The following is a 14,025-nucleotide window of genomic DNA, read 5'->3' on the forward strand; positions in this document are numbered from 1 at the left end:
GGCCGGTTTCTTCTCCTCTTCCTCAGCTGAGCTCAGTGTCCAGAAGCCTGGCCACACTGGTAAAACTTCTGGTGGTCGGTTTGGGAGAGACGTTGCTCTGTCCTTGGGTGCCAATAAGCATGAGTGAGTGTGCACGTGAGTTTGCGCGAGACGGCAAGGTTGACTGTGTGAGAAGGAGGGAGCAATGGAAAAGAGGGAGGAGAGTGGAAGAAGAGGGAAACCATAGATGGGGGGGGGGGGGCGATGCCAGAGATGATATGTGTTAGTAGGTGATGACGAGGAAGGAGGAGAGAAGAGAGGAGTGGAGTGAGGTGAGGGTGAAGACAGAAGTGGCGAGGGGAGGATGGTTCCTGAGTGTGTGTGCAAGGAGGAGTGAGAGCGAGTCGAGAGCGCAGCCGGCGGAGGAGGAGGAGGAGGAGGAGGTGGAGGAGAGAGGAGGAGAGAGGGAGGAAAAGGAGGAAGGTAGAGGGAGAGCCAGGGCAGAAAATGAGGGAGAGAGATAGAGTATAGAGTGCAGGTGGAGGGAAAGGATGCTCAGAGAAGGAACGAGGGATAACACGTTTATTTCTCTCAACACAAAGACAGAAAATGGTGCGGCTGCAGGTGTGACAGATGAGAGGTGACAAATTAAGAGTTAAGTCGACGGTTGGAAAAAGACAGCGCGAGTTTGTGCTTGTCATCCTGTCAATTTGTCTCTTTTTTGCATGAGTGCATTTACAGCCACTTGCTTTTGATCATTTTTTTTCACAAATAAATGCACAAACATGCAGGTCCAATCATGTATCCAGAAGAAACACAGTACTAACAGGCGTGACCAGTCGTGTGTGAAGGTGCGTGTGCGGGATTGTGGGTCGACACTGGCTGCTTCACCCAATTTGCTACAGTGTGAAATTAGTCTCTGGTCAATTTACTTTTCTCATCTGCCAGTTTTTCAAATGCATCAGATAGCTACGAAGTCTGATAAATATCATTTATAATTTAAAGAATGCTCGGGAGTGTAACTAAACATGTACATAATTAATTAACCCTGTGTGTTGCTCATATTTAGCCACTCCGTGTTTATAGGTTAGATTACACACACAGCAGTACAGTGTAAATGTACACATTTCTTTCCCAAGGAATTTACTAACAATTTATAACTCTTCAGTCCAGTAGACTAGTTAAAAACTCGGATTTAAATAGCACGAAAAATATCTGTCTGTGGAGGAAGCATCCATCATTATCCAACAACATCCTTCCATGGCACATGATCCACCATTCCACCTGCTTTCATAATATTCCATCATGTTATTTTTTTTGTAATCGACACAAACAATCCATTATCTTGCAATATTTTAGAAGGCAGATAAAATTCTCAACATTGCCTTTTCATTTAAACCCACAATGTAATGGCTTCTTCCTGGTCACACGCCCAACTGTCCCTCTGAGTTTAATGAAAATCTAAAATCCTACCAACAGACAAACTGACGGACAAACCAACACCGGCAAAAACATTACCTCCTTGGCGAAGGTAATGGAGTGCATGTGGCTGTGAAATGAACTCCTGGACGGAGGGAGTTTTACAGAAAGAAAAAACAAAGAACGTTTTTTTTTTGTGCGACAAAACAACTCCTGAGTCACCAAGCGGAGGATCGTCTTTGTTTTTTGTGTCCTTTTCTCCCATCAGATGGACGCCATTAAATAGAAGGAATAATTCATTACAGCAGCATTTAATGCTTGCCCTGTTCCTGTTGGATGCCACTTGAACGCGATGCAGGAAAGTGAAATAAAAGAGCGAGAAGAATGGGAAGGAGTAATCGCATGCTCCTCATTCTTTTCTCCTGCATGTGACCAAATGAGCTGCAGGGGACGCAGGAAGGGAGAGCCACGACTGAGTGATAAATAAAACATGGCCTGCTGACGTGAACTGATCGCAGAGAAATGGGATAGAGTAAGGTGAAGCATAGCTCTAAAAGACCCCCACAGGCCTGCCTGCCTGCTCGCCAGTATTTAATACGACATCATCATTGGTCCTTGTCACACAAATTCGATTACATGCCAACTTGTGATGCTTTGATATAGGCATGATTGCTATGTGTGTGGGTTTGTTGTGTTCATGTGTGAGAGTATTTATTGATGGGCATCTGTGGTGTTACACTGCAAAGGAAACCAGGGCAGGTGGGGGCTGTTGTGTGTGTGTATGTACTGTGATCAACCCCCCCCCCACTTGACCTCATTACATCCCATCGTGATGTATGTGTATGAGGTCAATAGTAGATAAGGTCTGTGCAGGGACATTAGTGTGTGTATGAGTCACTGTTTGTGTGTTTGTGCTATTAAACCATTACATCATCATTACACAAATCCTCTGGGAACCGCGCGCTGTCATGTCTCACAAACTGAGCAATCAAACGTGGACATGAATAAACGTGCAAGAAGCAAACTCGTGTTATCGCTGCAAATACCACAGGAACGTTTGCCTGTTTCTATCTGTGCCAGGCTGGCATTTGAAGCTGGTTGCTGCGGTGGCACGGGGGTGTGGCAGGCCAGCGCTGCCACCTTGTGGAAGGGTGGGTTTCTGTGTGATGTTTGCATGCCACCTTTGTGGCAACATACCAGGAATGTGCAATAATGGGGCATTTCTACGTTGCCCATAGGTATGCGTCTGAGAATGAGTGGTTATTTGATTTTCTTTGTATCGGCCCTGTGATGAATGGGAGGCCAGTCCATGGGCGTCAACCCCACCTCCCGCCCCATGTCAGCTGGGACAGGCTCCAGCGCTCAACGGCAACCCTGCAAGGATAGGCTGTCACAGACGGATGGATGGTTGCTTCGCAGAAAGGAGCTTTATGATCTGTGATGCTTGAGAATCTGGGTGCAGCGTGGTTAAAATGAACAACAGGTTGATTTGGTTGAGACAAATCGTAAACCAAATTAAAGAGAAATGCAGATATAGAGTAAGAGTGTGCGTGTGTGTGTGTGTGTGTGTGGAGGGGAGGGGAGGGGGTATGAATATTGCAAAATTCATAGTTTAAAACATTCATATTTTAAAATGGACTTTAATGACTACTGAATATACAAACATCATAGTCATAAACGGCAGTAAATAACATACAGTAGCCAACATGAAATACTAAATAATGGCCTGATGACAATAATTGGCAGCAATCAAAAGTTGTTAAAATCAGAACAGGACAGCTCAGCGTTAACAGTAATCAAGCGTTCACTCAGAATGAGCTCCACAGAGCTCCAGTTTCTCCTGGCACTCCACCTGTTGGTCATTTTTGAGAAGCTCCGTTCTACATAGCCAGCAGCTTCGGATTTCATGACTATTACTATAGTCATAGATCCTCACGCTTCCAGGGAGCACGCGTTGGACCAGGCTATTTGGAATGTCATTGTGAATATTTAGAATTTCATAGGAGAACACTTTACTGTCCCTCCACTTCTAAGTACTGTATAGTTGAAACCATTCTGGCAGCTGAGCTTCCTTCTACTGGAGAAAATGTTGCTCGTCCATGCATAGTTTGGATTTACGCATGCAGTTAACCGATTCTGGACAGATTAAGGGTAAAGTGAACTGCTTGAGTGAGTGGCCCATCATTTACACAGTGTGACCTTCTGCTGTGGGAGACGGAGATGGGGGGAGAGAGAGAGAGAGAGCGAGAGAGAGAGTGCTGTCAGTGATAGATGAGAGATGACTGGAAGGAAATAAGATGAATCATTTGAACTAAAAGTTACAACTAACAATCTAACCATTACTATGACAGCATCCCATTGTAGCATGCCTCAGGTAAGTAAAGAGTCCCATTAGGACTACATATGAAGCTCCAGGGACTATTGTTAGAGTGGATATATGTACACACAGTTGATAAATGTACTGTATAGCGGTCAATGAAAACGCATGATGCAATACATCATTTGAGGACCATGAAAAATGCAACAGTTCTCAATCAAATCGTTGCACCGCTAACCTGCCTACCAGGTAAATGAAACCAGTGATCAATAGCAATGGAGGTAAGATGCAATGCTAATCAAGACTGCAGCATGAAGGGCGTTCAGGAGATTTCCTGTCCTGCCTGATAAAAATCCATCACAGTGTTGTCAAGTGTTAGTTGGAATTAATTATAGGTGCATTCTGTAATTCTATATGTTTCGTGTTCCTGTAAAATTGAATCCTTGGTTTGAAGATGAACGGGTGAACAAGGTCGTGTGAGAAACTGCAAGCTTCGGAGCGCTCTGTCTTCACGGCTCTCCTGAAATTTAGAGGAGGCACTCGAGGAATAATGTGAAGGAAGGAAAGGAGTGGGAGCGATAGAGAGACAGAGTGTGAGAGACAAACGGGGGGGATGTTGAATAAATGCAGTGACACAGAGTCAAGCCGTAGCACGCACATGTGGGGGCTCGACAGCTTTGGATTTCACCTCTGACCGAGATAGCCCAGGGGAAATTACCACGATCTTAATCGTTTATCCATCTAGCTACACCTCTGCAAGCTGCAACAGGCTTTCCCACCCATGGATGAGTCTCCCTGGACTGGGCAGTCCAGGTCCTGCCTCTGTCCAAAACCAGCTGGCCAGTGAAAGCTGTTATAAACCCTCCGTTATTAGACTTGGGAAATAGAGACATTTAACACGGCTGCAGCTCAGACGAAAGCCCCATGGCCCTGTCTGCAAATTACATTGTTCTCTGTGGAGGCTCCTGAGTTTTTGAAATCGGTGTCTTGTTGGCCCCGTTTCCTGTTATTGCCGCTACCAAGAAGGTTAGGTTATCCGTTTCTTGTATGTCTTTTGGCAGCATTTTTTAAATATTTGAAAAGAAATTGTGAAATGTGGCGGACAGATTGTTTGTAGATGAGTTCTCCTTAGGTCCCTAAATGTGTCCAAAATGTATTTTTAATTCAAGAAGTGAGCTATAAGACGGTTTCATACACTACATAAAAAAAGAGTGAGATTACATAATACACAGTGCAATTGTAAAATCCTATTGACCTTATCCTTAATGATGGTCTTGAATTTCCCCAGAGTTAATAGATGTGTCAATTTCAAGACCTTGTGCATGTGATTCCATTAGCCAGATCATCACAAAGATTACTCACATAAATTGTGAACAACAATAACCCTAATATAGAGCCTTGAGGCACACCCTTCCAAATAGGGAGGTAATTAAAGAACCAATTAACAGCCTGGCTAGATAAGCCAATCTGACAGGTGATGTTGTTGTTTAATGTGTGTGTTCTCAGCTTGTAACAATTCTTTCTGAGACCTGGTGGATATTATGTGTCAGTGGATTTTACTTATTACCTTTACATCAACACAACTTTCAACTGTCTTTAATCCTCCACACTCATCTCTGGCCTCCTTCTCTCCATTCAGGTTTCTCTCTGCTAGAACCAGTGGCGTCGTTAGGCCTATTTTAGGGGGGCTTACTAGCCAGCCCCCCTAAAATATTCTTAAGCCCCCCTAAATAATTTTGGGTTGTTTTTAAAAAAAGATTTTTTTTTTGTTTTCTTTTGTTCAGTGACCAAAATTCTCTATTCTATTAAAGCCGCCAGAATATATGTTTAAAAACATATAACCTGTCATTATTTAATTAAATCTGATCGTGAATCTGTTTCCCCTCACTTCATGACGCGAGGTAGAGAACCCGTTCCACCTGTTCTTATAGAGAATGCCCACATCACTGTAAATCCAGTCCCCGTTTTCCCTGTGACCGCGCTAATTGTCGGTCCCTGCAGCGTGTTTGAAGCACACAGAGCATAATAAAAGAGCTTTAGGACGTGAACGGATGGCTGAACAATGGACATAAGAAAGTTTTTCAAGAAAGTAAGTTTATCACTGCTGGTAGTAACATTTAAGCCCTGTGCCACGCCCACAGTCTCCCTGAATCAGAGACAGAGACCTGCAGAACCTGCAGAACCTGGAGGAACCTGCAGGTTCACGCACTGAATAGAACTCAGACACAGTGAAAAGAGTTACTTTTCCCTTGGATAGGATGATAGCTTGAGTTAAGATTCTGCAGTAGATGCAGAGCTACTAAAAGGCATCCAGGCATGCAGTCCTAAATGTGAGAACTTCTTGAGTAAATCACACTTGAATGAACTCTCAAAACACTCCAGTCTGAAAACAGAGGAGGTTCTGGTGGCCACAAAACAGAGACTGGATGTTCTCCCAAAGATATATTATCTCTGCACAACCTCCTTGATTCAGACATGTTTCCCTCTCTGAAGGTTCTACCCAAGTTGCCCTAACGGTGCCCGTAAGCAGCTGCTCATGTGAAAGGTCCTTTAGAGCACTGCGTCGGTTGCACTGCGTCGGTTGCACTGCGTCGGTTGCACTGCGTCGGTTGCATTCCTGGCTGCGTCAAACTAGCCAGAAAAGACAGTCTTGCAGTCATTGAAAAAGACGAGCTTCAGAATCACAACAGAGTGATCGACTCTTAGAAACAGACGCTTTCTTTGATGCTTCCATCCACCAAGTAGCTTGTAATTTTAGCAATTTTTTTCTTGTTAATTCTGTAAACATCCTGTTACTGTTTAAACATGTTTGTTGTTGTACTGTATTAAAAAACAGACAGAAATAATCATAATGTATAATTTATCAGCCCTTGTTAGCCGTTTGAGGTTTTGTGCTCGTACGCTACATTTGCTCACATCCTGTGCATCTCCTGGGGGCTAAGCCCCCCCTGTCCTTAAAACCTAGTGACGCCCCTGGCTAGAACATCAGTCAAACAAGAGCCTCTTTCTCACTCCTGATTATCTTATTACACCGACATAAAATGAGGATCAATGCCTCATTATCATTGAATTATCATTATCAAAATATGAATAAACCACATGTATCTACATTTTTGTGCTAGATGTTAAACATAAATTGCATTTATTTAACTGGACTGTCGATAAAATACATAATGATAAAGATGTAACATTTATACTTATAATGCTTATCCTAAAACAGACCTAATGTTAGAAATGCACAACTAAACTTATTGGTGTCCTTCTCACGGAAGTCCTCCCCAAATTGTTAGACTCTGTTAGCATTTCCCCCCTTTTTTTTTTGTAAAGAAAATTTATTTTACAAATATATTTTCATAATATTCGCCTGTGTTTCACCTCACCCTGAGCGTATTTGTGGGCGCTTTAATCTAAGGACAGATGGTGCATAACACCCATAAAACCCATTTCAGCATTTAATCACAGTCATTATTTATCTGAGATCAGTGTGACCAGACTCGAACCCTGACTCCACATTCACAACAAGCAAGCTGCTGAACATTTGTAAATGTAAAAAGTGTTTCCATATCATTTTCAGACTCATGTTGTTGTTGCAGGACTGCATATTTGGTATCTGAAGTACTTCTGTTTTACTACTGTGGTACTGCACTGTTTAGCTGCAGTATCTGTCCTGCAGCTCCCACTAGTGGCCGTTCTTTGTCATTGCACGTGCATCGTGTAAACAACAGTGGGGCGGGTGTTTGAAGCGCTCGGACGAAATTATTATCCATTATTATTGTGGATCGATAGGCTCGATCCTTCCCGGAGGGCGTTTCACTAACAAGTCGGGCCGCTTTCTCCATCCTGTCCGAGGCGGTATGTAGCAGCTCCTGTTGTTGTTTTCATATCGTTACCGTTTTATAGCCAAATAACGGGAACGGTGACCGTTTTAATGGCATCTTTCCCTCAGCGTAGAAGCTCCATTACAGCTGTACGGTAACACCAGATGAGCTAATGCTATCCGGCTAGTGCGAGCTGCAGTTTAAACCGAAATAGGACTGATGGCAGAGGCCTTCGGTGTTTGTTTGTGTTTGCGTTTAACCGACCAGCCAATAGGGAAACAGAAGAACTGCGCTATCACGCAGAGTGTGACGTCATTTACTGGCTCCTCTCTAATCGCAGAACAAATCAAAAAATAAAAGGCATTAAAGGAATTTAATGAGATGCTTCATTATAAGCAACGTTCCCTCTAAGGTGCGCTCGTGCGTAATTACGCACAGCTGATACGGTCTTCGCGCATTCTGTGCTATTTTCCATTATACTATTTCGCTGCACCAATAATATATAATATATTTTCCATTATAATGTTGCTCAAAGTTGTCCAGAAGCATGAAAGATTAGAGGGAACATTGATTATAAGGTCTCTGTCTTTAATTCTTTTTGTCGACATGACTGACACATTCTTTCTAATTCTTTCTTCAGTGCCATTTTCTCTTCTTGTCTACGCTTTATTGACGACCACAACGTATTTATGAGTGTTATTGAGGTGCCAGTGATGTGCTCATCTTCTTCCAATACATTTTTAATGAACCAAAGCCTCTCCTAAACCATTAGTGCGGAAGGTGCTGGAGTCATCTCTGCATCTTCAAGGGGATTGCAGCGTTTTAGGAATGTCTTGAAGATCAGATTAAATGGACAGTAGCTCCGGCAGCAGAAAGCTGCAGACTGCAGAAGAGCTATCCAAAACGATGCTTGGAGATAAACTGCGCAAAAGAGGCTAAAAAGTAATGCAACTTAAAAGAAATGCGACTTTCTCAGCCTCGTATTATCTTCCGTTTCTTTGTCCTTTCTGCCATCGTCACATCCAGTGTTCCTGCCTTGCCTGAAGGAGAACGCATTGATCCCTGGGGGGACCGATATCTCCACTCAGATCACGCTCCAGCGCCACCATGGGCTCCTCCACCACGTCTGCTGCTCTGCTTTGTCTTATTGCAGTTGTCGCGGCTGTTCAGATGCCCGAGACAGGTGAGATGAAGCCAGATGAAAAGAGCTTCAGGGTTTAGTGTGAAACGCTGTTGCCTCACAGCAAGAAGGACACGGGTTCAAATCCAGTTTGGGGCCTTTCTGTGAGGAGTTTGCATGTTCTCCCCGTATCTGCGTGGGTTAAGACCAAATAGCCAGCTCAGACATGCACTGTTCCTCCAGTGTTCCTGGGCAAGCAGCAGGCAACCTCGGTGATCCGGCAGAAGAGGAACAGCGACGGCAGCCCTCCGTCCAGCCTGGAGCAGGCTTGCATGGAGCGAGTGTGCACCTATGAGCAGGCCAGAGCGTTTTTCCAGGACACGTATCGGACGGTGAGCGGCGGAAGTCTTTCAAACTTCCTGCGGCGCCTCGTATTCTTTTCTGCGAATGTCAGCGTGCGGCTTTGACTTGGATTCATGGTGCATATGCTTTCTTGCAGGATATCTTCTGGGCTGTCTACGTTGGTGAGTACTGGATTTAAATAATGTTCCTCATCAGTGCACAACTTTTAGTCGTATCTAACGACTTGGTGTGAACTTGTTTTCTGAGTTCAGATGGGGATCAATGTGCAGAGAAGCCCTGCAAAAATGGAGGCATGTGCTCCGACAGCGTTGGAGGCTACGACTGCGTTTGCAAGGCAGGCTTCACCGGGGTCCACTGCGAAAAAGGTGAACAGCTTTGGTTTTATTAATCCACTTCTGGTCTGGCGTGTGGCTTTTGATACCTTCCCCTTCTGGTTTCAGATGAGACCATCTGCACCCTGGAGAAGGACAAGGGCTGCTCCCAGTTCTGTAAACCGGGCTACATGTCCTACCAGTGCTCCTGTGCTCAGGGATGGAGGCTCAGGCCAGACAAGCATACGTGTAATCCTGTCGGTAGGTTTACATCCACTATTACATTCCAGTGCAACACAATTATTTGTTGCACTGGAATATAGTCCAACACTCCTCTATCATTTATATTTTACTTCTTTATTAACTTTTGGAGAGGAGGCATGTAAGATAATCTGATAAACGGTATTTACCACAAGAGCTCAGCCTCTGGCATGCTGAGACAAAAAGCTGCATTTCTAAGATTCCCCCCCCCCCCGAGACATTTTCTTCCTCTTCAGGACAAAAAAACAATTCACTTGTGAAATAATGGAATCAGAAAATAACCTGCCCTTCTCCCTTCAGGCAGCTTTTCCTGCGGTAAGTTAAACAGTCGGAGCCGATGGGAAACCAGACAGGCTAGCAACGTGCGCAGCAGCTTTGAAGGCAATATTTGTACTTCTTCAGAGTGTCCCTGGCAGGTATGAACACACACACACACACACACACTGAGACACACTTCAGATCAAAGAGGGTTGCAGGGACCAGCCAGAGTGATGAGATCATTTTTTGAGTCCAGACAGCCAATATTTGATCTTTCCATATTGAGTTTTTTTATTTCTTAAATTCATCAGCTGTGCTTTTCCACAACTCCGTTTGGAGAGCCCAGCTGATAGCATCAAGAAGAAGGAGCGTTGAATCGATGGGAACATTTTACTGTTGTGCTTCACATAAAACAACACTTGGACTTCTAAATATACTTTTGCTACTTAAACTTCAAACTGTCGACGTCCTCTTCTTTTTTTTTTTCACCAATACGAGCTCAATATGGTGCAGGTGAGCAGAATAATCAATTCAAACTAGAAACCGCCACCACTAGGAGGACAGATAGAAATGATCAATAATGTAAAAAAAACCCGTCACTCATCCCTGAAGCAGACTGGCATTATGCAGCCGACCTTTGACCTGCTGACCTGGTCTTGTTCTTCGTAGGCCAGCGGTGCAGGCTTGTCTTTGTTTCATGTCACTGTTACTCCGTGTGCTGCCTGCAGGCTCTCCTGAAGAGTTCAGAGTCGGCAGGTTACTGTAGCGGGGTCATCCTGGGGAGGAAACTGGTCCTGACTTCGGCTCGCTGTGCCAACAAACACGCCGCTTTCCAGGTGGCTGTCGGTAAGTAGACATTCGTATATTTACCACGCGTTACTGCTTTCTACAGTGCAAGCATTTAGCTCTGCAAACCCACTCCAAGTCACACACAGGCTTCTCGGCGTTTTGTTTGGCCTATCAATCAGTACCTGCTGTCACATTGAAGAAACGACATTGTCTTACCTTTGTGTGTCGTCAGGCAAGCGTAGCGCCATGTATGAAGCCGGAGAGGAGACACTGCCTGTAAAGTCCGTTTCCGTCCACCCACGTTATGTGAACGGTCGCCCTGACAACGACCTGGCCGTGATCGAGCTCTACGTCCCCATCCGTTTTAAGTCGGATGTGTTTGCGGCCTGTCTGCCCGAGAGAGACTTTGCAGAGAGCATCCTGATGGCAGGGGAGTACCCAGCCTTCATCACCGGCTGGAAAGAAGACGAGCAGAACGCATCTTTTCAAGGCCCCCTCAGCCTTAACCAACTTGCATACAACCGCCTGCCTGTGTGTCTGGAGACTCACCCCAACCTAATGACCAACAAGATGGGCTGCACCACTCCCCGCAGCAAAGCCGATTGCACCATGAGCGCCGGCAGCCCCCTGCTCACCCTGTACAGGGACGTGTTCTTCCTCACCGGGGTGGTCAGTCAGCCGCCAGGGGCCGACTGCGCTAATGGCTACATCTTCCAGAAAGTGTCTCGCTATCTTGACTGGCTGCAAACGCTGATAACTCGCATGGGGGGAGATGGGGAGTAAAATGCAGCTCTATAAATCCTAAACACAGGGAATCAGACCAACATTTCATTATTCCCATTGCTTAGCAACCATTTATTTACACTCTATTTAAGTATTTACTCGTTTAACCACTAGGTGGCGGTCTGTCGACACAAGCAGAGGCAGAAAGAAATGCAGAGAATTATTCAGCATGTGTTTTGTGAGGCGAAAGTGTCCTTTGATGACCTTTAAAGTGATGTTATTTTAAGCGACTACTGTAAAAGTATATATGCACCTTGAAATACTAAAGGTAAACACTGTTCTGTAAATGTAATAAACTATAATATCACAAATAATTGTTTCTGAGATTGATTTAAATATCTTGTAATAAATAAATAAAAAAGTTGAGGTGATTAGAAATTTGGTCAGAAGCTTTAATTGTTAATAGTTAAGGTATAAAATTGCATCTTAAATTGGACAAATGTACATTCAGTTGCTCTTTCATTTCACTTAAAACAATTCAAATTCAAAATCAGATAATATTCCTTGCTGAATTCATCCTCGGCAATCCATTCAATAATTGAGATCCTGAAGGCATGCATCTGACAGGAAGTGGATAAACCCAGAGTTTTACGCTCCAACTTAAATGCGGAGAAAAGAAAACTATTATTTTTAAATATTATTATTAAAGAGCTGTTTGACTGACAGCAGAATCAGGAAGACGTTTTGATCTGTCGTTCTTTTTTCCACAGGCTGGAAAATAGAAGCAAGCAAGTCGCTGCTATTCACAAAAACAACCTAACAAGATATGGCAACATTGCTTGTTATTTCTAGAAACTCGTACTAGATGCAGCCAGAATTTCTTGTCCTTCACTTTAATTTCACGAATAAACTCTGCTCCAGCATCGCAGTCTGCCGTCATGGCAGGTCCAGTGGTTCTTCGGTAAGTTAGGGGTCACTGTCAAGTCCAACTGTGTTTAAATGGAGACATGATACAAGATTCCCCGACTGAAGGAAGCCATGCTGCAGGATGCACAGTTTTCACGTTAGATGCAACGTAGCCATGACGATCTTCCTCGATTACACGTACAATCCCTTTTTGTTCCAGACCATCTCACCGGTTCATCCCCCCCGTGTCCATTTGCCAACATCTTCCCACCCTCCGCAGTCTTCTCACAGCCTTCTCTCTCCATGTCATGCAGAGCGAGAAAAGGCGATAGAGAATAATGGCCGAGAGAGAGAGAGAGAGTAAGAGACACCACACAGCGAAAAATCCTGGCTTGCCACTGTTGATCGGGTGCTTGAAAAGGACAGCCATGAAAGCTGGGGCCCACATTGGCTGTTGCCATGGTACTCGCCTAGGAGATGGCTCCTTGTTCTCAAAAATGGGCTCTGCTCCTTTTTTGGGCCATCCAGTGAAGATTAATCGGAGTGGCGCTACTTCCTTCCTGGGCCTGCCGGCTCCATTTATATTCCCTAAACATGGAGATGCTTAAAAACACCGAGCGGCTGAACTCCATCTGCTCTGAGTTCGGCCTGTGCTTCCGGGCTGAGTAAGAGGCGTTTGATAGCTTGAGAAAGAGATGAAATGGAAAAAGGCTTCTGGATGGAGAGCAGGGACGGACTAAAATACCTGGAATCTGGAATATTGACAGAAAACAAGTGAAGTGTGGGCAGGCTGATGGACCCACAGTTTATTAGACATGAATGGAACGGCCTCTGAGAGAAACATTAGCGAAGCCATTACTGGTTCAGGGAAGTGAAAACAGTCAATGCCAAAGATTCCACTGACACAAATCAGAAGTTCGCATTGCTGGCTGATGCGGTTCGGTCTCACTGCACCGACGGGCGTGCGGTTGCATCTGATCAGTGTCCTAGTAAGTCAATAATCCTTCACTCTCACCAAGCCCTACAAAAGTAGTTCATGCTGTGCCCACAACCCCCCACCAACACACACACACACCCTGTTAACCCTTTGGGAGTGAGTGTGTATATAAGCATACATGCTTATTTTTGTCTCGTGAGTTAGGGGCGGGGGCAACATCAAAAGACAGACTTTGAAAGGGATTATCTGTCTGTGTGGAGTCTGATTCCAGGCAGGGGGTGAGCTGTGTGTCTGAGTTAACGTCTGGTGCTATCTGTGACAACATGTCTGTCGTCTTGTCCAGGAACCCCTTCTTCATGGGGGGGGGGGGGGGGGGCACAGAAGCAGAGGCTCTGAGTTCAGATAGGCCGGCAGGGCCAACTCTGACGACCCCACCTCATCTCCGACTCTTCTTTATACCGTGTTTTAGACGACAAGCGACATTATAAAATAAGAGCAAACATTGAATCGTCTGGACCCAACAGTCATTGTGTGTGTGTGTGTGTGTGTGTGCATGTGTGTGCGTGTCCTAACACCGTTACTGCTGACCTTTGCTGGGTTGAAATTAAAAGACGCTCGATGAAACGTTAAGTGTTTGCCAAAATAATTACGTCTTCCTAATAACTTCAAAACCACGAATGAAGACCTTGTGAAGGAACCAGACAAACCATGTGACCACGCCGCTAACCAGTAACGCTTTGTAGGACGCCACACCAACCCCGAGAGTTATGCCACACCAAAGAAGACAGACACGTCCCTCTTTGTGGACAAGTCTGTTTTTCATA

At 44.8% G+C, this 14,025-nt stretch overlaps 1 protein-coding gene across 1 annotated transcript; it reads left to right on the forward strand.

The window, feature by feature from the left end:
• The first annotated feature begins 7,427 nt into the window (after positions 1-7,427).
• Positions 7,428-11,732, forward strand: proza (protein Z, vitamin K-dependent plasma glycoprotein a). The gene is made up of 9 exons (XM_068749909.1): positions 7,428-7,567; positions 8,560-8,716; positions 8,897-9,045; positions 9,153-9,177; positions 9,268-9,381; positions 9,457-9,588; positions 9,889-10,004; positions 10,575-10,692; positions 10,868-11,732. Exons 2-9 carry the CDS (start codon positions 8,641-8,643, stop codon positions 11,416-11,418), a joined length of 1,281 nt encoding a protein of 426 aa, XP_068606010.1. The 5' UTR covers positions 7,428-7,567; positions 8,560-8,640; the 3' UTR covers positions 11,419-11,732.
• The last annotated feature ends 2,293 nt before the right edge of the window (positions 11,733-14,025 follow it).

This window comes from Brachionichthys hirsutus, chromosome 16 (assembly GCF_040956055.1).
Source record: "Brachionichthys hirsutus isolate HB-005 chromosome 16, CSIRO-AGI_Bhir_v1, whole genome shotgun sequence".
Lineage (NCBI taxonomy): Eukaryota > Metazoa > Chordata > Actinopteri > Lophiiformes > Brachionichthyidae > Brachionichthys > Brachionichthys hirsutus.

Bases quoted from the DNA above. Each gene is read 5' to 3' on its own strand.
- proza (XM_068749909.1), top strand. From the start codon at position 8,641: ATGGGCTCCTCCACCACGTCTGCTGCTCTGCTTTGTCTTATTGCAGTT. The intron at 8,717-8,896 runs GTGAGATGAAGC...CTGTTCCTCCAG, and splicing joins TGTTCAGATGCCCGAGACAG to TGTTCCTGGGCAAGCAGCAG. The intron at 9,046-9,152 runs GTGAGCGGCGGA...GCTTTCTTGCAG, and splicing joins TCCAGGACACGTATCGGACG to GATATCTTCTGGGCTGTCTA.